General features: G+C 36.6%; 2 protein-coding genes across 2 annotated transcripts in view; both read right to left on the bottom strand.

Moving 5' to 3' along the window:
* Window positions 1-2,778: 2,778 nt before the first annotated feature.
* On the bottom strand, window positions 2,779-14,687 carry LOC127632190 (sesquipedalian-1-like). The gene is made up of 3 exons (XM_052110786.1): window positions 14,640-14,687; window positions 9,758-9,854; window positions 2,779-7,623 (listed from the first exon to the last, which is right to left on the bottom strand). Exon 3 carries the CDS (start codon window positions 7,603-7,605, stop codon window positions 6,742-6,744), a length of 864 nt encoding a protein of 287 aa, XP_051966746.1. The 5' UTR covers window positions 7,606-7,623; window positions 9,758-9,854; window positions 14,640-14,687; the 3' UTR covers window positions 2,779-6,741.
* A 3,030-nt stretch (window positions 14,688-17,717) lies between these two features.
* Window positions 17,718-22,679, bottom strand: part of ddr2l (discoidin domain receptor family, member 2, like) — a 59,831-nt gene continuing 54,869 nt past the window's right edge. Inside the window, exons 16-17 of the mRNA XM_052110724.1 lie at window positions 21,868-22,017; window positions 17,718-21,527 (exon numbers count right to left, since the gene is read on the bottom strand). Coding sequence (XP_051966684.1) covers window positions 21,390-21,527; window positions 21,868-22,017 — 288 coding nt within the window. The 3' untranslated portion in view covers window positions 17,718-21,389. The remainder of the gene's footprint in view (window positions 21,528-21,867; window positions 22,018-22,679) is intronic.

Genomic DNA, 22,679 nt, shown 5'->3' with positions numbered 1-22,679 from the left:
CACAGAAAGAAATTTCTGAACAAATAGGCTGTTCCCAGAGTGCTGTATCAAGGCACCTCAGTGGGAAGTCTGTGGGAAGGCAAAAGTGTGGCAAAAAGCGCTGCACAACGAGAAGAGGTGACCGGACCCTGAGGAAGATTGTGGAGAAGGACCGATTCCAGACCTTAGGGGACCTGCGGAAGCAGTGGACTGAGTCTGGAGTAGAAACATCCAGAGCCACCGTGCACAGGCACCAGAAACAGCAGCAGAAGCGCCTGACCTGGGCTACAGAGAAGCAGCACTGGACTGTTGCTCAGTGGTCCAAAGTACTTTTTCGGATGAAAGCAAATTTTGCATGTCATTCGGAAATCAAGGTGCCAGAGTCTGGAGGAAGACTGGGGAGATGGAAATGCCAAAATGCCTGAAGTCCAGTGTCAAGTACCCACAGTCAGTGATGGTCTGGGGTGCCATGTCAGCTGCTGGTGTTGGTCCACTGTGTTTTATCAAGGGCAGGGTCAATGCAGCTAGCTATCAAGAGATTTTGGAGCACTTCATGTTTCCATCTGCTGAAAAGGTTTATGGAGATGAAGATTTCATTTTTCAGCACGACCTGGCACCTGCTCACAGTGCCAAAACCACTGGTAAATGGTTTACTGACCATGGTATTACTGTGCTCAATTGGCCTGCCAACTCTCCTGACCTGAACCCCATAGAGAATCTGTGGGATATTGTGAAGAGAAAGTTGAGAGACGTAAGACCCAACACTCTGGATGAGCTTAAGGCCGCTATCGAAGCATCCTGGGCCTCCATAACACCTCAGCAGTGCCACAGGCTGATTGCCTCCATGCCACTCCGCATTGAAGCAGTCATTTCTGCAAAAGGATTCCCGACCAAGTATTGAGTGCATAACTGAACATAATTATTTGAAGGTTGACTTTTTTTTGGTATTAAAAACACTTCTTTTATTGGTCGGATGAAATATGCTAATTTTTTGAGATAGGAATTTTGGGTTTTCATGAGCTGTATGCCAAATTCATCAGTATTAAAACAATAAAAGACCTGAAATATTTCAGTTGGTGTGCAATGAATCTAAAATATATGAAAGTTTAATTTTTATCATTACATTATGGAAAATAATGACCTTTATCACAATATGCTAATTTTTTGAGAAGGACCTGTATATATATAAATCTTATTAAAAAGTTTGCTAGATTTACGCAGCTAAATAAGGCGGAATCGCGTCATCACAGTCTGTGAAAAAGTTATATTAAAGCAATGTTCTGGGTTTAATACAAATTAGGCTAAATCGACAGCATTTGTGGCATAATGTTTATTACCAGAAAATCGATTTCCACTCGTCCATCCTTTTCTTAAAAAAAAAAAGAGAAAAATCGAGGTTACAAAGAGGCACTTACAATGGAAGTCAATGGGGCTAACTTTTTGGAAGGTTTAAAGGCAAAAATGTGACAGTTATAATTTTATTAAAGCACTTACATTAATTCCTCTGTTAAAACGTGTGTATAATTTAAGCTGTAAAGTTGTTTTTATAATTTTTTTTTTTTTACAGTTGTTTTAGGGTTTTATGTTTTACAGCGTTACATCGTCATGGCAAGGAAGTTGTAAAATTGGACAACTTTACACAGATGTGGTTAGTAAGCGATTTTACCACACTAAAAACATGTTACCACGCATATTGTTTACATCTCGTGGCTATACTTTTGAAAAAGTGAGTATGTTGACGTTTACAGGTTGCCCCATTCGCTTCCATTGTAAGTGCCTCACCGTGACACATATTTATTTATTTTTAAAGAAAAGTAGGGTCAAAATTCATTTTTGTGATAATCAACATTATGCAACAAATGTTACTGAACACGCCTTTAATATATGAAACATACGAAAACAACAATTTTTGTAGAATTTTTAAATATCTGTTGCAAGTATGTGACTTTTTTATGTAAGTGAAAACCATATAGGTATATTTCATCGGTGTTTCGCATATATTGCCATATACATATATTTCTGGATGAGCATCTTGTGTGCTTCATTGGGAGTAACGTCAACATTACTTTTAAGTATTTATTAAGCACTTTCCACTGTTTTTCAGTTTAACTAAGTAGTCCTGCGGACATAAAATCGTCACATCAACCACACGCTTTTTTCTTTTTTTAACACGTGGGGACCTTTATTTTGAAAATGGTTCCCTGTGCATTTCTTGTTTTTCTTCTCTTTTTTGTGACGAATATTTGTTACAATCCGCCGTTAAATGTGTGATGTTCATTTAATGCGCATTATCGGCTGTGAGAACATATGAAATAGTCAAGTTATGCTATGCAACAATGAGTCATAATGAAATTGTCGGTGTAGAAAAGACACCTCTTCCACAATAGAAATAATCATCGAAACACGTTCCACATTTGTATGCATATCGTATCACCATCTTCTGAAACGATGTTGAGATTGATTTGAATTATCCAAGTGAAAGCCCTGGAAACTTCAGATGAAACCGAACACAAATGCAATGCAACTTGACATTTGTAATTAATTAAATGAAACGTGTACGATTTAAATATAAAGTATCGTTTTAAAACGACATGAGGTTCTTTGAATGAACCCTTAGTAATAAGTCAATATCTCACTGATATGAAAAAATAAACTCCTTCACAATACACAATCATTTTGAGACATCTTGTGGCGGAACAGGGAAAGTTCAACAGACTTAGTAAAAAAAAAAAATAATAAAAAAAAAGATTATTTAAAAAATTTCATTTTCATTTGACTGGTCTGAAAACAATTTGGTAGTAACATTCTTATTTATTTATTTTTCTTCAAATTCAGTCTTATATATTTTACCATATTTAATTGAAATGCCTGTATTTACCAAATATTCAGAGGTGGCCATTACAGTCAGTCAGTAGAATTACTGAATACACACTATAGTAAACTTGTGTAATTAAACAATCAACACAATATTGTTAATACAAAAACTGTTAATATGAAAACCATCTTATTTGCTTTAGCATGCTACTTTTATTATGGCATCTACCTGTTTTATAAATAACCAGAAGGTACTGCGTACTGTATGTGAAGGTACTTGGCCTGTATAGGATGCCACTTAGTGTCTAATATCTCCCAAAACATGATTGTAGGATTGCACAGAATGTCCTAGTTTAAATCGTACCAGTTCATCATGAATCCTGACCATTAAAAACCTCAAAGCATTTTTACAAAAAGCCATTAATCCGATCTGTCTGTGTATCTTCTACAATGTATTAAAAGTTGGTCACAGGATGATGGTCAGTTTTATAAAGCAAGGCAAAGCATTGACTTATTGGCAAGGACAATAATATAAGTTTTAGCACAGCAAACTTTGCCTGAAAATTAATAGCATTGTATATTGCAGCTGCTCAGAAAAAGAAAACGATCTATCTACCGTAGGTAGATAATATGTTAGCTGGCTAGTTAGGTCCATTGTCTCAGACAATATTACATACTTTAAAATTAAAATCAATTTTGACATTTATGAATTGGCAGGTTTGATTGAATTTTCTTTAATTACACCAAGACATTTGCTTAAAATGTTATTAATATTGCAAATTTTTGTGCTGAAATTCAAAATGTTTTTTTTAATTTTTTTTGTTATTATTTTTTATTTTATGAAATATTTTTTTTATTTTTATTACATTTGCCATAGACCAGCTTTGGCATCTTAAAGGAATATTCCGGGTTCAATACAAGTTAGCTCAATCCACAGCATTTGTGACAATGTTGATTACCATAAAAAAAAAAACTTTCGACTCATTTCACCTTTTCTTAAATAAAAAAAAAAAAGAAAGAAAAAAAAGAAAAGCACAAATCAAGGTTACAGTGAGTGGGGTCAATTTTTGGAGGGTTAAAGGCAAAAAGGTGAAGTTTATAATTTAATAAAAGCACTTAGATTAATTATTAACTGCTGTAAAGTTGTTTAAATTGTCATTTTTGCAGCAGACTACTGCTCTAGACATAATACAGTGTTTATGGCATTTCGTCGTCGTACAAGTTGTAAAATAATAATTTAATAACTTATAACTATACAGAAAAGGTATATATATATATATAACTTTAAACAGAATATAACTTCACACAGATATACACAGAACAGGTTAGCAAGCGATAATATCACACTAAAATATTGTTAACACCATTAACTTGCATTAAGAGGCATTTTTTTACCTTTATGAGGGCATATTTTTTTATCACCATTTAAAACATAAACTGTGTCTCATTCATTTATGTCAAATACATCAATTTAATCAATTCATAAATACAAATTGGGAAGATTGAATATTTATTACCGCTTACCCTAACAACGAAATCAAAATTTTTATGCCATATGTATAACTTTTGGAATTTCGGGGGCATTTTTGGTGACATTTTTGACCCTGGTTAACATTAGGGCTGTGTACAAATTTCCCGATTCGATTCCGATTTGATATTGAGTCATATGGATATTTTTCAGTTTGATTGTTCCTTTTGCTTACATACAATAATAATAATAATTCCTTACATTTATGTAGCGCTTTTCTAGGCACTCAAAGCACTTTACATAGCATAGGGATGATGATGCGACAGCAGACATAGTGCGCCAGAACGCCCACAACACACCAGCTATTGGTGGGGAGGAGAGAGTAGAGTGATGTAGCCAATTCAGGGATGGAGATTAATACAAGGCCATGATAGATAGGGGCCAATCAACTCCCATCCAGGTACTGGCCAGGCTCAACCCTGCTTAGCATTAGTGGGCAACCAGGCAAGTGATATGGCTGCCATTATATGAAAGACATTCTCTCCCAGCTAATGCTGTTAATGATACAGGGGACTTTTTATCCCCTACAATATGGAAATATGAATATTACTAATTATATTTGATTCGTTTTTCATCATTTTAGCTAAATAAAAATAAACAAATCAATTTAATCAATAAATATCACATTATATTGCATATATTTGATTAGTTGTTTGTTTAGTTGCATAATTTGTACATTTTACATTGTTTTGTTGAACACTAAAAACCGGTACTTTTACCGTCTCTGAGGAAACCCGGTATTTCTGTAAACAGCAGCTTTAAATTAGGGCATGAGATGACTCAAATGGATTTGTCTCATCTGTGCTATTATTACATTTTGTGTGTCAATAGGAATTATACATTTTAGACTCCCAACCATTCATTCTGCTAACTGACTAGAATAGAAGAACAAGGAGCCCTGCAACAGATGGCATGGCCCTCACAGAGCCCCCCACTGAACACTGAGTCAGTCTGGGATTACAAGAAGAGACAGAAGCAATTGAGAAGGCCTAAATATATAGAAGAACTGTGGCGAATTCTCCAAGAAGCTTGGAACATCCTATCTGCCAACAACCAAGAAAAACTGTGTCCAGGTGTACCTAGGAGTATTGGTGCTGTTTTGAAGGCAAATGTGGTCACACCAAATATTGATTTAGCCTTTTTTATGTTTAATGGACTTTGTATGATGTTAACTGATAAATGAAAACTATTTATGTCATTATTTTTGAAGACAATCTCACTATGCAATTTTTTTTGCAAGTGCCTAAAACTTTTGCACAGTACTGTGTGTATATATATATATATATATATATATATATATATATATATATATAGTCAAATAGTGAGAAATTTGGTAGCAAATCCGAGTGATTTCCTCTCACTGTAATGGAGGGTTGCGCCTAGAGTAAAAGATCGATCTTGGGATTGAAGAATCGATATCGAGATCGTACAAATGAAGATCAGGATGCATCAGGAAATGTATATTTTTACCCACCCCTAGTTAACACACATATTGTTTACCTCATGGCTATATTTTAGCCTAATTGTAACCAAGGTTTTTGTATTTTTTAAAAGAGTGACGAGTCAATTTTTTGTTGTTGTTGTTGTAATTAACATTATGCCTCAAATGCTGTTGACTGGGCTTAACTTGTATTGAACCCGGAATATTCCTTTAATGTAACATTCATGGTGTTTTTGATACCGAAAACATGGATGTTCTTTTTATCAAGAATGAAAAGGAAACTCCCAATGTTGTAGTGGAAAATAAAATTAAATAAAACAAAAATGAAAAGGAAATGACAAGTAACATAATGACACTTCAACATGAGGTTAGGAAAATCCCAAAATAAAGTTAAGTGCAAGGATTTAAAGGAAGAATTCTGTCATCCTTTACTCACTCTCATGTTTTTCCAAACCCATATAGACTTTCCTTCTTTCGTGGAACACGGAAAAACTGTAAAATGTCCAGTGTGCTGTATTTTTATAACGGGGACTGTGTCTACTGAGCAAAAAACTAAATGAATCACACAAAGCCATAATATGACTTGGAATATAGGGCAACTTTTATAGTGCTCTTTTTAAGCTGGACAGCTCCATAATAAAACAAAACAATATGTGTGTGTGTGTGTGTGTGTGTGTGTGTGTGTGTGTGTGTGAGTGTGTTTTCCACAGAAGAAAGTAAGTTATATGGGTTTGGAACATCATGAGGGTAAGTAACTGGCAGATTTTGAATTTGTGCCAAAACCATTCCTTTAAAAAAAATAGCTTGGTCTTGTTTAAAATATCCAAAAACAATCTGTCCACCTATAACAGGGAACAAGTGATTCTGATACATCTATATTCCCAGAAAGGGTATTAAACAACTGTGGGTGTTAAACCCACCATTATGTGTGGGATTTGATATTTTGGGTCAGGTCTCTTGCAGATGTTGCCCTCCACTTTCAAGGCTTGGGTGCATCTGAAGCCACTCTAGTAGCTCCAGAGTGGCTCTTAAGCCACTCTATTCGAAGTTCAGCCACCTCTTTACCATACCATTCATGTAGTTTGGAGAAACACTCTGTGCCGGGTGAAACTGGGCTCTCCAGTGACCCGCCGTTGGTCTTCCTCCGCGGAGGAACCGGAGGTGGTCTGACTCCATCGCCTCTCCCACTGCAGTCCCCATCCCAGATGCAACCCTCGCTGACACCATCAGCCATACTGGTGGGCTTGCTCCAAGACACCCCGTTCTCCCTAGTAGAACTCCCTAAAGCAGACAACCCCTCTTCCATTTGTCCACCAAGTTGTGAAGGACCTGTTATGGCAGCATTCTGGATGGATGGAGCAGCAATTTGGAAGCCTGTCGTTGCTCCTCCCAGCATTTGTGGCTGGTGTTTCTTTGCCCTATTTTTCCCCTGTGAAGATCTTGCTTCTTGTACCTCCTCCAGCTGCCTCTCCAACTCATTCACGACCAGCCGCATGTAATCGAAACTCGCTCGTGACAGAGCTTTGACCCAAGACTCCATAGCAGCCTGGCTCTCTGCGGCCATCTTGTACATCCTTGCTTTGGTGCAGTCAAATTTAATTGCGAAAGCGAACTCTTCGGATTCAGACTCGCAGAGTTCCACTGTACACCCCTCGAGGACGATGACTCCGATCGGCTCTCGACTTTCCTTGTCCTCGAAGTAGAAGAGCATGTTGCCCTTCAGAATGAACCAGCGACGGTGGTATGCTGTGTTCCGTTCCCCTTTCTTAAAGAGGAAGCCCGTCTTGTCTGGAGGAGAGTTGCACGTGGCGTAATGCGCCACACTTCTCTCGTTTAACTTCATGATGGCGAGAAGACTTGTCTTTAAAAATAGAAATCAACAGAAAATTATTTGACAGGACACACATTTATGGTAATCATTAGGGATGAATGATATATTGAATATTCACTATATATTTGTGTTGATTTGCTGACTATATAAAATGTAGCAACATTGACTATTGTGATGAATTGAATGTACTTTTCATTTTACCATTTCCAAAGTTTACAAAATATCATGCCATTAGAATCATTTCACGATTATTTCTAGTCTCACAACTTGTGAGTATGAGAGTATTAAGACTCATTTTTTGAAGCATTATGATTCAACCATCAGCATTAGAGTTAGTCATTTGAATCAGTTCAGAAGGTCCATTTCACTGCATTGACTCAAACATTAGCAAAGCAGCATTAGAGTTGGTCATTTGAATTAGTTCAAACTAGCCATTTCAATGAATTGATTTAAACTTCAGCAATAAATAGCATTACAATTGGTCATTTGGATCAGTTCAAACTGGCTATTACAATTTATTGATTCAAACTTCAGCAAAATTATGTTAGAGTTGGTCATTTAAATCTGTTCAAACTGGCCATTTCAATTAACGGATTCAAACTTCAGCAAAGCAGCATTAGAGTTGGTGATTTGAATAAGTTAAAATTTCCCATTTCAAAGAATTGATTCAATGTCAGAAAAATGGCATCATAGTTAGTGATTTGAATCAGTTCAAATCGGCAATTTGAATTTATTGATTCAAACTTCGGCAAAACAGTTACCGTGCGTTCAGACCAGAGGAGACGAGAGCATCAAAATTTGCTCTGGCTGCCCTGCCAACAACGCTATCAAAGATTCGTGGATGCTCTGACGTAGTTGAAATAGGTGGCAACGTTCGTTCAGAATGCTTGGTTTTGTGAACTATATTTAAAGGGACCACAAAACATCCAGACATGTTGACCGGTATCTTTTTGCCGACAAATAACAAATATATCCTCATGAGTATATCCTCATGAAATCTTTTAAATGTGAAAGTAAGAAATCAATTGATGGAAGAAAGTAATTAAAATTATGGTTGTTTGTTACCAAAATAAATAAAAATAAGATACACATATCCCTGTAAACAAACAGGGACAGATCGTATATTACGGGAAAACCCGCCACGGCAATAATTAGTTCTCCTCCATTTTGTATTCGGAACTAATGTTTGGTGGGAACCAACGTTTACATGTTGTGTTTTCTAGACTTTGCTAGAGCGGAGCACTCTATCTCCAATAGGTTGCTGCCAAACCACATCAAAGCTCATTACCATAATGTTGCCCACACTTGAACTTTCCTCTGATGCCCACAACGCCCAAGACGCGCCGCTTCTCGCCGCCAAGAGACACTGGCCGCCAAAGAAAATGAATGACTTCCGGTTGATTTGACGCTCTCGACTGAACGCACCATTAGAGTTTCATATTTAAATTAGTTAAAACTGCCCGTTTTGATGACAATTCAAACTTCAAAATGGCATTGAGTTTGTGATCTGAATCATTTCAAGCTGGCCATTTTAATTAATTGATTCAAACTTCAGCAAACAGCATTAGAGCTGGTCATTTGAATCAGTTAATTTTAGTGACTTGATTCAAACTTCAGCAAACAGCATTAGAGTTGGTCATTTGAATCAGTTAATTTTAGTGACTTGATTCAAACTTCAGCAAACAGCATTAGTGTTGGTAATTTGAATAACTTCAAACTGGCTATTTAAATGAATTAATGCTAATTTAATCAAAAACTGTGTAAAAGTTGGTCATTTTAATACAGTTCAGGGCATTTAAATTAACTGATTCAAACTTGAGCAAAACAGTGTTAGAGTTATTCATTTGACTCAGTTGAAACTGCACATTTCAATTAATTTATTCAAAACAGTAATTCAACAATTAGTTTGTTGCATCATCAATAAAACTTTTAGAGAAATATTATATGTAAACCTTGATTATTGATTTAGCAAAATTTTTACTGTATTTTACTTCTTGAATTAAGAAAATTGGCTTCTTCCCAACAATGGCTTTTGGTCTGTCCTATAAAGAAAGTCACCCTATAAAAGCCTTTCAGAGCAAATACATAAATATTAAGATTATTTTACTCAGCACTTGAATCAATCATAAGGAATAAAGATGCAGCTTTATATGATTGCTCTTACCGTTTAAAGTTCGTCTGTCAACCCTTCACAAGCGTCCTGCTTCCTGCCTTCAATCAAAACACCAGCACATGTGAAGTGTCCCCATCCCATTCCAGTACTGAAAATCAACATAACAGGCACATACAGTCAATGAATGGTGTTTAATTCAAACAGGAACCTCCCATTAAGTAGCTAATTCCTCTTTCTTAAAAAGTTATGTGGCGTATGACTAAACTGTCCGTGAATCAGAGTCAAAACCATGTGACTAAGACAGGGTTCCCACTCTTTTCAACCAATTAATTTCCATGACTAAACGAAAATTGCACCGAAATCACAATCGCAAATTTGTAAAAAACAAAACTACACCATTGTTTGATAAAAGTTCAACTGAAAACATTTCATTTTCAATTTAATCCATACAAACACATTGCGTGAATTCTAAAATGGGTGGGGATTAGCGGCACATCGTTGTCTCTAAAGGTGCTTTCACACTTGGTTCGATTGCTTGGATCACACCCGGGTTCGTTTCCTCATCCCTGCCCCCGCTGGTCTCGGTTCACATTATATTATTTCGTTCCGAACCACTTTCCTACATCAACGTGAGTACAAGCAGCAGATGTTTACCACTGTAACTAGGCAACAATTCAAGAACACATCAGCTTCGCTGTGTTATTAATCTCTTTTTGTTTTAAGGGCATTATACCATAATAATTGCGACCGGGAGCCTGCAAAGATGCAAATTATGCATCATCACAAGCAGTTGACTTTAGGGCTGGGCAATAGGACAATGTAATCTTATATTGATTGACTATATCTTACAAAGAACCTGATGCTGATTGCGACACTCAATTGACTGAAGATGATCGACAATATCAGGAAATGGAAATACCAAGGATCTGGGAAGTCAGCAAATATATTAAACAGTGGCCAGGGTGTGAAACTAGCACCCGCCATCCGCCAAAGGCAACTACGCTGAATCCAGTTCACAAGCTCAAAGTCCAAATGTATTTCATGTGCGGGTAATTTTGCTCATCTACCTGCAACAGGCGGGTGACCTGTAAGATGTCTCTGAGTTGCACATGACAAGAAATGCTGTTAGACACAAAGATGCTCAGTTGAATAAATTGTATTATATTATTTTATTATATTTTCAATGCTCGTGTCTAATTCGCTGTTTGTTCAGAGGCGTGCAGCATTGTCTTTAGGCAGCAGACCAAAGTAAGTCATACACATCTGGGATGGCATGAGGGCGAGAAAATTGTGAGAATTTTCATTTTTTAGGTGAACTATCACTTTAAGACATACTTAAACATTTATGAATCTAAAGTTTACATTTAAAAAAACTATTTATGCATTTGGCAGACGCTTTTATCCAAAGCGACTTACAGTGCTCTTATTACAGGGACAATTCCCCCGGAGCAACCTGGATTAAGTGTCTTGCTAAAGGACACAATGGTGGTGGCTAGAACCAGCAACCTTCTGATTAACAGTTATGTGCTTTAGCCCACTACGCTACTATTCCTATTTCTATCAAGTCTCTTTTTGTGAAATGTTTTGCTTAAAGTGTGATTGTGGCATCTTTCTTTAAATGTAATCCTCACTTGCTTTTTTGTTATTTATACGACTTACAGAACAAACCCCAACGCAAAGTACCATGCTATTACCAAGTTTTTGGACCATGACAGGAATAACCTGGTATTCTTTGAAGTACATTGGAATACAATGTAAATACCATGATGTGCAAATATCAAGGTATATATCAAAGTACAATGGTATTACTTTGTGCTACCTTCACTGTACATGTTGTCATATTACACGTCAAGTCAAGTGGATTTTATTGTTATTTCCTTCTGCGTGCAGGGAAAGCAATGAAACAAAGTGTCTCTTGACACCACAGTGCATGCATAACATAACATGTAACATGTCTTACAAGACTATCACAGGTAGACACATGAATAAGTGCAATACTAAATACAACAGTGAATCAACAATGTGCATGATAAATAAGTACACATACTGAATATAACAATAAATAATGAATGCAGAAAAATGAGGATGTCTGCAGGCACCCATATTGAGTTGTGTGAGGCAGTAATTACTCTAGGTAGTTACTGTAGTGCAAGTTATGTCTAGTCTACTCTTGCAAGTATTGCAGTGAGGTAGGCTTAATATGTGCAAGATAGGCAGGAGTTACTCTTAGTGCAAAAGGACAAAGAAGGATATATAAATATGTACAATTGTTCTGTTTCGGACAGGAATTGGTACTTTAATTCCCAAAGTGGCATTCAACTGATCACAAATTATAGTCAAATATACTATTTGAAAAAAGTAATTTTTGATCAAATCTAGACAGGCCCAATTTCCAGCAGCCATCCCTCCAACAATTCATGCTAAATTGCTAATTTGGTTCTAGAAAATCACTAGCCAATATATCAAACACAGCTGAAAGCTATTTGGTTCGTTAAATGAAGCTTAACATTGTCTTTGTGTTTGTTTTTGTGTTGCCGCAGTATGCAATAGACTGGCATGTCTTGAGGTCAATATTAGGTCAAAAATGGCAAAAAAATAAACAGCTTTCTCTAGAAACTCATCAGTCAATCATTGTTTTGAGGAATGAAGGCTATACAATGCTTGAAATAGCCAAAAAACTGGAGATTTCATACAAAGGTGTACACTACAGTCTTCAAAGACAAAGAACAACTGTCTCTAACAAGGACAGAAAGAGATGTGGAAGGCCAGATGTACAACTAAACAAGAGGATAAGTACATCAGATGTAAAGGCCTGCACTCCCACGGGACCAGACGCAACAGAGTGTGTGTGGCGTGCTAGAAGAGTACTGGGGCGGGCGGTAAGACACTTGTGTGTGTGCGGGCTGCGAGAGAATAAAACTATTCACAGGACTCCCGTGAAATAGAAATATCTAAAAATATCTATAAATAAATCAATTGTCATTCATCTATTGCACAAGAGCACCAACAACAATTAAAATTAAAAAAACGATTTACAAGCGCAAGGACGGTGGCTCATTCCTAACTCTTTCAGGCGCGCTCCATATTAAGACATTGGAGAAGTACATAGTATTTAACGACACCTAAAATAAAGTGTGATCTCACTTAATATAAACCAATTTTAATCTTCAAAATACAACATGTTTAATATAAATACATACATTTTTGTAATCTCGATGTACTACAAATACATTCCAATTCTCTTAAGTTTAAAAGAAATATCCAAAACAGCATCTGGGGCTTGACTTCTACACTTAACTATGTTGCTTTTGTCAATGTTAGAACGTTGCAGATGAGCAGACCTATAGTTATATTTAACTGAGAATAATATTGATAATATAAGCTATCATCTCATATTAAAAGAGCTACTTTAACAGAAGACGTACATTTTTTAAATACATATTGCTTAATTAATTCACGAATTAGCTGTAATTTTATATATTTGTAGTTGGTACTGTCTTCAGCCTAAATAACTGCTATGGACTTAACCGGAGTAGTCTACCTGGGTCAGATAATCATTCAGATGCGGACTGCAGCTGCCTCAAGCCTGAGGAAGTTTTTACTGAGGCTTCATCCTCTTTTTCAGATGATGATGTCTGTGGTGTTTGTTAGTTAAAAAACTGTCTGATATCAGAAGAGCAGGCAGAGGCAAATCCACACATACCTTTACCTGCGGGGCTTTTGCCGGGCGGGAGCTGAACAAAACGTGAAAGTTTCAGGCAGGAGCGTGAGAAGATAAGATATATTTTTTGCAGGAGTGTGACTGAAAAATCCATCCCGTGCAGGTCTCTATATCAGTCTCTAGTTTGAGATAGACACCTCACATGTCCTCCGCTGATAGCTTCATTGAATTCTACCCGCTCAACACCAGTTTCATGTACAACAGTAAAGAGAAGACTCAGGAGGCCTTATGGGAAGAATTGCAAAGAAAAAGCCACTTTTGAAGCAGAAAAACTAAAAGAAAAGGTTAGCGTGGGCAAAGAAACACAGACATTGGACAACAGATAATTGGAAAAGAGTGTTATGGATCTTAGTCCCATTGAGCTTTTGTGGGATCAGCTAGACTGTAAGGTGCGTGAAAAGTGCCCGACAACCACATCTAGTGCTACAGGAAGTGTGGGATGAAATGTCACCCGAGTATCTGGACAAACTGACAGCTGGAATAACAAGGATATGCAAATCTGTCATTGCTGCACGTGGAGGATTATTTTATGAGAACACTTCGAAGCAGTTTAAGAAGTTCTGAAAAAAAATTCAAATTGTAATAGTAATTTATCATGTTATTAATGTCCTGACTATACATTATGATCAGCTGAATGCCACTTTGTGAATAAAAGTACCAATTTCTTTCCATAAGAGCAAAATCTGTACATTATTCCAAACTTTTGGCCACCGGTGTGGATGGATGGATAGATAGATAGAGTGTGTGTGTGTATAAAGGTAGCAGCGACACACAGCTAATACAGCTTACAACCAAGTTGCAATGATGCAGGCAGCTGCTTTTAATCAACATGGGTTAAAAAAAATAAAAGTGCATTTACACAAAATTTCCAGCAAGCATCAGAATGAAAGCCAGATCAAATCCGTAGCACACATACATGTACATGGCTTAACAACGACTGCTTTCAAAAAGCCGATCTTACATCAACAAACTGGTTTGTACCCATAAATCACGACAAAGTTGAATCAAAAGCACAATGTTTACAGAAATAAAGTAAATGTGATTTATAATGCAGTCTTTGTTATCCTCGGAGCTCGAGCAGTTTGCTTGACATTACAGCCATCAAATGAAGCACTTTAATTATCAACGCCGTGTTATAATGACAGAGTACGTCGTGAAGACAAATGTGTGAGAGGTGTAAACCGTCGTCTCGATCATATAATATATGTTTACCTGCATTTTTAACTGTGTCGTCAGACGCCAGCAGGCAGTTTTTTTCTCTTCATTCTTCCTTTCCCGACTGATCACGTGGCGCTGCTGGAATCTCTCTAGTAACAGCAGAGGTGCGCGAGCTTTTCAAAATAATCATAAACTGAGTGGGTTATAAAGATTATAGGGAGTCCCACCTCACACACACACTTAATTGGGTTTAATCCGTTTTTTTGGCCCTTCTACAAAAAAGTACTGTGGACGTAGAATATTAATCAAGGACTTAAATGGTAAAAACCATGTTCAGTAACACAGTACTACATGGTACTTTTTGTGAGGACTTTGTTAATACTGAATCAGTCACCGGTGTCATCAAGAGAGCTTTTTACAATACAGCCATAACAAAAAGTAGCCTACTACTATGACAAGGGTTGGGAAGGTTACTTATAAAAAAGTATTCTGTAAAATGTAATTTCTAACGTATTCTGTTAGATTACTCAAGGTATGTAATGTAATCTAAACACTTGGGATTACTTCTTCAGCACTGGCCGATTTTGTTCACTTGTTTTGACTAGAAACAAGTAAATAAAGAAAATGTACTTCACTGTAAAATTACATTCTCATAAAAATCTCTAAACATCTTATGCTGTTTTGCTACTCAAGTAAATGTAACTTTTTAGGTTTAAGTTCTCGTTAAGAATAACATTTCTATCGGGAAGCCACTCAGGCTTGAGTGAGGTTTAAGATGCCATTTATTTGATGAATGTAAAACAGAAAAGTAATGTCTCTCTTTAGCGTAGGCCCCGTCTGGCAGTCCGAGGGAGTTGTACTTGGAACCATCATATCCTGCCGGAGATAGGAGGCTGGGGCGAGGAGCCTACCCCCGTGCGGGACGGGGCTCGACTGGTGGTGGTGGTGTGGTGGAGGTTGCCGGTTAGCACACTGAAACAGCAATGTGATAGATTGTGAGCAGACTTATAAAGCAATGGCTTACATGCGATTGGCTAGGAGTTACCCAGCTAATTATGTGATGATGTACAGCTGCTAGTCTTCCCGCTAGAACTACTCTGCGCTTCCATTTCTGCAGTACATCTTTGCCCTGATATCAAAGGTCATACTAGAGAAAAAAAAGGTAAGCGCTAACTTGAATTTTCTTCGGCGCCGCCGTTCTGCTGTCTTTTTTGCATATCGCGGCACTGTTCTGCGGTCCATTCTGCATAAGCGGTGGCTCATTTTAGCTTAATGCGGCCCATTCGTCACATTTCGCGGACGACCCACCGGACCGTTTGGTTCTCCAAATGGCCAGTCCGCCCCTGATCGGCCCTAAAGAGCATCGGCCCACCGGAAAATGCCCGGTATGCCAGATTACCAGTCCAGCCCTGGATGCATGTAAAGGCAAGAGATAGCATTTTAGCTTAGCATAAACCTAAATATTCACTGCAGTTTACACGATGTTAACAATTTTTGCTGCTTCAAACTTTAAAACCCCACAGAGTGCACACAACGATGTCCTTTTATGATCGTATGTGGTTCTATTCATAGAATAGGGCAGAAAATAAATGATTTGTAGCTTTCTATATAATGTTAAAGGGTATATTAGATATAATTTCCTGTAAAAATACCATAACCACATAAAAAACATTTGACAATGCATGTAATCGTGTATTTATTGGATTTATGTTTCATCTGTCAAAGCCTTTCTAACATTCTTTTTGTTAAGCTGTAGAAACATGATGTAACTACTCTATTAAGCTCCTTATTGAAAGACCCTAAATTTCGTCATATCCACCTTTTCTGGCGAATGAAAATTCCACATTCAAAGGACATCAAGCCTTAAACACGCACACATTTATATATATAATCTACTCATGTAGTGACCTGCTCCAGAGTCAAACATTCAGTGTTAGCTTTGTTGGGAGCAAGAATGATGGAAATTAGTAATACAGTTTATGGTATACCATAAATCGTAATGCTGTCATTACTGGGAAAATCAAGTTGTCATAACATTTCTTGAAATGTCACATTTTGGTCTCATAAGTTCCTTGAATTATTTTTCTTAAAAATCCAAAACAAAGATTTTAAGTATTAGTAATTCGAACCATTGAGTACAAAATTGAGGCTATGGGGAATACCCATAATGGCTTGCTCCTTAATTATTTCATAATATATCCTTGAAAAAATGAGAACATATGGGGGCATTTAAAAAAGGTTTTAGCTATTTTATGTATGCAGTTTTAATGCAAATAGTTGTTTTGTGTGATTAGAGAGTGATCTGTGTGCCCTTTGGTCAAGTTGGACCCTGTTAACGGCATTTCAGTTCTCCTTGTGCATGTCCAACTGAAGTACATGTGTCTATGCAATTCTGTGGAGAAACAAGTTTATTTAATGATTGACCTAGAATCAATGATAATCTTCTTTATTTAAACTGTGTATTGCATGACCTAAATTTGAGTCCATTTGATTAAAATGAAGTGGAAACAAAAACATTTATATAGCAAATCTGATTTAAGTCTACTTGCATCTGGTTACCTTAACGTATAGTTCATTCTATATGATCACTAAGCTAAGTGAACTTAATTACACAAGTTTTGAAGATGTCCTTACTCAACTGAATTGAGGGAAAGAGTATACTCAATCAGTAAAGTGAACTTAGGGTTTTCAGTGTACATACACAGAGAAAGGGTGTGAAGCACAGAAACATCTACATCATTTCCTGTTATTGAAGCTCACAATCTTCGATCACACATCAAGTTGCTGACATACAGAAGTTTAAAGTAAAAAGACACACCGAAGGCCCCGTGTTACAGCTAAATGGATATTTAATATGGAAAATAAGAAAAAAGATGAAAGAAAACAAGTCTTCCTTAGTCCCCAATATATTACTATACATACAGTATCTACTCAGTTTATGCAATGTACATGAAGAGTTTTGCGCGCTATTTGATTAAAGCTCATTTCACTTAAAAAAAGACGCACAATCACACTCAAAGTTACTCATTCACCAACACACACACGCACTCCTCTTGGTCTCTAAAGTATATGTTGTGAAAAGCAAACTGTGATAAATGAAAACAGAAATGATTTCAGGCTCACTTCAGCAAAGGCTTCTGGGAAGTTAAGTTTAATGGTTTTCCATCCACCAACATTCAATCTAAATCCCAGTGCTATTGGAGGATTTTCCAACATCCTGCATAGCCGAAACCTTTCAGCAGCCGAACAATAAAACTTCTGTACATTTTAAGACAATTTCTGAAATACAGTAAACACAAACTATGGAAAAGGAATGCTGTCAAATCTAGTAGAAGCTGATGGAAAAAGAAGGAAATACCAGGTCTTGGTTACATTGTAGTCCACCAAATTATTTTAAGATTTAAGAGTGTTTTCTTGGTGCAAGTCTCGTATAACTTTTAAAAATTATTGCTAAAGATATTATGACATTAAGCAGTTTTATAAAACATTAAAATGGGTAAAAACAGAGAAAGTCAAAATGTGCTTTGAATAATTTGAACATGGCATACATGTTCCCCTGTAATAATGTGCCTTCTACAGAGATCAGGACCAAATGGATCTCTTTGGATCTCTTTCAATATCAAATTGGGCCAGTATTTCATCCTCAGCCAGACTTAATTCATCTAGATTCAACAACAATGCAATCGTAGAACTGTATGCCATCATCGAGGAGTTGTAGAGTTTTCCTTTGCAATTTAGTTGGAATTCGGTTTGTCTGGCTGTTGGGGTGAAATATTGCCATTTTTGCCAAATAATAAAGTCAACATGAAATGCATTCGCAACCCATTTTACTTTCAAAATGTGATATATTTTGAAACAGAATACTGAACAAGAATAATAATAATAAAAAATAGAAAAAAAATCATCCAATGGTTATGCTTTTTTATCTTTTGATTATATTGTGGTAATATTTATCACATTAACTGGCATTAAATTACTGCATTAACTAGAGACAAGATTACAAAATAATTATTACCTACAACAAAAGCTTAAAACTATGCCTAAATATCTATATGGCGATTGGTTAACATTAATCACTGGTCCACATAACCTAAATGACATCAGCCAAAAAAAAAGTTATTTTTAGAGACCGAGCAAGTTATTACATTTCTATACATATTCAGACAAACTTTTTCTATAGAATGATAAATTGTGCAAAATAAGGCCAAGAAAACATGGTCAATTTTGATTTCATGTTGACTTTAAAGTGGCCCTTTATAAGTTGGGGGAAAGAAACAGTGCATTTGATTGCACGTCAGTCCATTGTTGGCTCTATAACCCAGTCCTCTCACCTCTGAAAGGGTTTTTAATCTAACTATAACAGTAGTTCTGCTAGATCCAGGCAGAGCAATCTCCAACCTGGCTATATCCAAAGAACCTGTAAAATAACATTCATATTCAGAAAGCAAAACACTTAATATCATACTATCCACAGATTCAGAATAAACAAGGCATAACAACTCCAGTGTGGGGGTAAATAAGGAACAAAAATAGGACAAACATGGCAAAAGGTCCCTCTCTTAATCAAAAAAGTCTTTTTTTACTAATAAAAATATCTAAATGTCCTTAAAACAAGATACAGTGTCAAGAAAAAGTATGTGAACCCTTTGGAATTACCTGCATTTATGTATACATTTGTCTTAAAATCCCAGAAATTGTTCTTACTGAATACATCATAATTTATGAAACGAGATTGGAGGTGTGGATTACCGTACGTTCACACCAGAAGTAGGCGAGAGCATCAAAATTAGCTCTGGCTGCCCTGCCTTCGACGCTCAAGGGCTCGTGGACGCTCTGATGTAGTTGAAATAGGCGGCAACGTTTGTTCAGAATGCTTTGTTTTGTGAACTATATTTAAAGGGGCTGCAATTTAAACATCCAGACATGTCGACCATTTACTTTTTGCCGACCTATCACAAGTAGCGTATATCCTCATGAACTCTTTAAAATGTGAAAATAAGAAATTGATCGATGGCAGAAAGTAAATAAAATTATAGTTGTTTGTTATAAAAATAAAATACATTTGTAATAATAACTGTGGTCTTGGTTGTTTTATATCCCTGTAAGCAAACAGGGACTGATCATATATTACTGGGAAACCTGCCACGGCAATAATTAGTTTCTCCTCCATTTTATCTTCGGAACTAATGTTTGGTGGGAACCAAAGTTTACACTGTTGTGTTCTCTAGACTTCGCTAGAGCGGAGCACTTCTATATTCCAATAGGTTGCCGCCGAACAGCGTCACAGCTCATTACCATAATGTTGACTGCACTTGAACTTTCATCTGACGCCCACACCGCCCAAGACTCGCTGCCGAGAGACGCTGGCTGTCATTGAAAATGAACGACTTCCGGTCGATTCTCGCCGCCTCTGGTGCGAACGCACGGTTAGACCTACTTTGACTTATAAAAAGGACTTAAACATTTTGAGCTTGCTATTCACAAGAAGCATCTGCTGACGTGGACCTTGCCACACGCACACAAAAAAAAAGAGATCTCAAAAGACCTACGGTCAAGAACTGTTGCTTTGCATAAAGCTGGAAAGGGTTACAAATTGATCTCGAAGAGCTTAGATGTTCATCAGTTAGACAAACTGTCTATAAATGTAGACAATTTAGTACTGTGGCTACTCTCCCTAGAAGTGGCCGTCTAGTAAAGGTGACTCAAAGGGTACATCGCAGAATGCTCAATGATGTAAAAAAGAACCCTAGATTGACAGTTAAAGACTTGAAGGAATCATTGGAACTGGTTAACATCTCTGTTCATGAGGCTACTATACGGAAAACATAAAACAGGCATGGGGTCCGTGACAGGACACCACGAAGGAAGCCGCTGCTTTCCAACAAAACATTCCAGCACGCCAGAAGTTTGCCAAAGACCACTTTGACACTCCACAACGCCACTGGGAAAATGTTTTGTGGACTGATGTGTTGTTTGTTTGTCTATATTTGTGACTTTGCTAAAGATGAAAGCACATTTTATGACCAATTCATGTAGAAAACCATCTAATTCCAAAGGGTTCACACACTTTTTCTTGCCACTGTAAATATTAAATGATATCACAATTTAAGAGAAATAAATAGTGAATTCAAAGGGAAAACAAGTTGATTTTTTTGTATCCCATTTGCAAATGGTTTTTTCTTCTTTTAAGCGTGAGCCTTACTAATTTTTGTTTGATTTTCCTGAACACAAGTCAAGAATATTTTATGCCATTTTGCTTCTTAAGTAAATTGATGTTGTTTTAAGGATGCTTGGATATACTTACTGGAAAGCAAGACAAATACTAATTAAGAAAATGACTTTTTGCATTGAATAAAAACATAAAATAGAATAAACAAAGACAGCAGTGCTAAACAATACACAACCACAGTTCTGACAAATACAATTCCTCCAGTTGGTTCTTTACGCCTAGAATATACAGTAGGCTCAGGAGTCACTGATCTTCTCAACACAGGATATAACAACAAAATGACAAAAACACATTTATGATAAAGACAAGAAAGAAAATTGTACTCAAAGGAAATCAAAACAAAATCTCAAGTGTCTATGTTTGGAAAGAAACTCTTTGAGTCCCAATGGAGATGAATAAATGAATGAATGCCTTTGGAAAAATCTCATTATCTGTAGATTTCTTCTCCACTGGATTTCTAACGCTCTGATGACGCTACATTGTGGCTATAATTTTCCATGTCTACCTTCACTGACTGAACACAGTCTGAATACTTCCAGACAGTTCTCCTCCAGGTTAAGTAGAGCAGGTGTCAGTCATGAATGGGGCGCAAAAGTTCGCAGGGCCTGATATAAACTGTGAAAAAAGGGCCGATCGGTGATGTCTCGACTCCAGCAAAGCATCATCAGCTCAAACAGAGAGGATGGGCAGAGCGGCGGGGCAGAGAGAAAAATCTAGAAAGAGTGAGAATGTAATCATAATGAAATAAAAGTAGTTCATAAGACTCGTAAATAAAAAGTCCAAATCATTATTGACTGCCAGGGAAAAAATAATTTGAGATTTTTTCAATTCTCTTCAATTAACTTCAAATCAAGCTATTTTGTGTCATTGTACACGTAACCCAAAGTTAGATTTAAGATTATTCCTTTAAATACCAAAAATATTTTCACTAGCCACCAGCCCAAGTGGCTTTGTTTTCACTTTAATCCAAAGAAATTTCCAGTCCAGTTGTAAACAAATGAACTCAACCTTACTATATAATGGCATGATGGTAAATTTGGTTTGTGTATGTACCGGTCTTCCCTGGTTTCTGAAGAACTCTCCCGTGTTCTCAATGACCTGTTCATCAGACAGCAGGCTGTAGGGCTGCTCTTTACATAAAGTGAAGATCTCCCAGAGAGTTACTCCAAATGCCCACACATCACTCGCTGTTGTGAACTTCCCCTAAAAACGTTCACATGTAAACACACAATGCATCGATAGAAAGCCACAGCAGTAGTTAATTGAAACCAGTACAACTCAAATATGCATAATAGCACAAAATGATATATATATATATATATATAACATATTCAACAAGGGGCCTTAAAAGGAATATTCTGGGATCAATACAAGTTAAGCTCAATCGACAGCATTTGTGGCATAATGTTGATTACCACAAACATTTTTATTTTGACTTGTACCACCTTTTCTATAAGAAAAGTAAACATTTGTTTACAATGAGGACTTATAATGGAAGTGAATGAGACCAATCCGTAAACATTAAACTACTCAGACATAACAATATGAATGTTAACTTGCTTTTACTGTGATAAAAATCACTTACATTTTCTTTGTTATAGCCAATTTTAAACTTGACGATGTTATGCCAACAAACCCTAAAATTACTGTATGATTTCAACAACATTACAGCTCAAATATGAATGAATGAAAAACTTTATTTATTTTGAACATGTACTAATAATACAATAAACAAGAAACAAAACAATATTAATATTAACATGTCCGAAAGGGAGTAGGAAGAAGCATAAGCTTATTTAATCCTACCCCTTCTCCATCTCTAGTTAATAATCATCAAATTGGCTTCATAATTATATCATCTTAAT

The sequence above is a fragment of the Xyrauchen texanus genome, chromosome 3, assembly GCF_025860055.1.
Source record: "Xyrauchen texanus isolate HMW12.3.18 chromosome 3, RBS_HiC_50CHRs, whole genome shotgun sequence".
NCBI classification, from domain to species: Eukaryota; Metazoa; Chordata; class Actinopteri; order Cypriniformes; family Catostomidae; genus Xyrauchen; species Xyrauchen texanus.
The sequence above is the reverse complement of the archived record's forward strand: the minus strand, read 5'-3'. Positions and strand labels throughout refer to the sequence as shown.

Bases quoted from the DNA above. Each gene is read 5' to 3' on its own strand.
- LOC127632190 (XM_052110786.1), bottom strand. From the start codon at position 7,605: ATGAAGTTAAACGAGAGAAGTGTGGCGCATTACGCCACGTGCAACTCT.